Raw genomic sequence first — 1,109 nt, forward strand, 5'->3', positions numbered from 1 at the left:
AAATATGTGTTTATTAAATAAAGTCTAATGTTAAAACTAATCATTGATCCCTTTAACTGGTGTTTTGCTCCTTTTTGTTAACCTTGTTTCTTTTAAGAGTAAGTTGAGTTTCTTTTATCATTTTACTCACGTTAACTGTTTTAGCTACTTTTAGCTTTTAACTAGCCTTTTTACTGTTCAATTTCTTGCTGCTGTTTAGCTACATTCTTATTTCAGCTATCATTTGAGTACTTTTAGCTAAAAGCATCAGAATGATAACTAAACTAAAAGTTACAGAAGGCTAACTACAAGCTAAAAGTACTTTATTTCTAGTTAAAAGCCACTGTAGCTAAATAGCAGCTAGGAACTGAACAGTAAAATGCTAGGTAAAAGCTAACAGTTGAAAATTGTTAACTTAAATCAGCAAAAGGTAAGCTAAAAGCTAYTCTGATTGTTAGGCCACACCCCTGACCTGATGACATCATCTTCCACCACCTTGTGTCCTTGACCCAGACTCTCAGGTACCTTCTGATCTTCCTGAAGTTTGTTCAGGCTGTTATTCCCACGATAGAGTACGACTACACCAGACACTTCACCATGTAGCTCCAGCAGCTAGCACAGCTTCGGCTGAGAGCCTCGGCTGATGACGGTGTGATGGAGGGTCYAGCTGAAGCAGCTTGAAGCTCATTAACAACTTGCTGTCTTGTTTTCCTGATGTACATTTATCAATAAAGTTTCCAGAATATGAACTGAACCAAGCCTGGGTCAATGTGAATATATTGATGTGYACTATGATGCTTTATAATGATGTCATCAGCAGAGCTGTATAAAGTACCACAAAGTGATACTTGGGTACCAAAAACTTACTTTGGTAAAAGTTAAARTCTCCTTTAWGAATATTACTTGAGTAAAAGTYTTAAAGTATGTGATATTTGTTGTAGTTAAGTATTAAAAGTGAAAGTAACAATTTAAAAYGAGCAGTTAGATTTTCTGTAAGGACATTTATTAGGAGGTGACCTCCCCAAAAACTGCAGAAATGACTGTTGTATTAAAAGAATGAATGGATGTTAAATTTAGGATGCACTAGTCCAGCTGTTTCAGTTTATATACATATATCAAGGCTGCACAAA

The 1,109-nt window shown here is 35.4% G+C and overlaps 1 protein-coding gene across 2 annotated transcripts in view; it reads left to right on the forward strand.

The window, feature by feature from the left end:
- atg3 (autophagy related 3) overlaps positions 1-733 on the forward strand; it is a 19,912-nt gene extending 19,179 nt beyond the window's left edge. For both annotated transcript variants that reach the window (XM_014032303.1, XM_014032305.1), the window contains exon 12: positions 501-733. In XM_014032303.1, coding sequence (XP_013887757.1) covers positions 501-582 — 82 coding nt within the window. In that variant the 3' untranslated portion in view covers positions 583-733. The remainder of the gene's footprint in view (positions 1-500) is intronic.
- Positions 734-1,109: the final 376 nt, after the last annotated feature.

The sequence above is a fragment of the Austrofundulus limnaeus genome, unplaced genomic scaffold (genome assembly GCF_001266775.1).
Source record: "Austrofundulus limnaeus strain Quisiro unplaced genomic scaffold, Austrofundulus_limnaeus-1.0 Scaffold1415, whole genome shotgun sequence".
In the NCBI taxonomy this organism is placed as follows: Eukaryota; Metazoa; Chordata; class Actinopteri; order Cyprinodontiformes; family Rivulidae; genus Austrofundulus; species Austrofundulus limnaeus.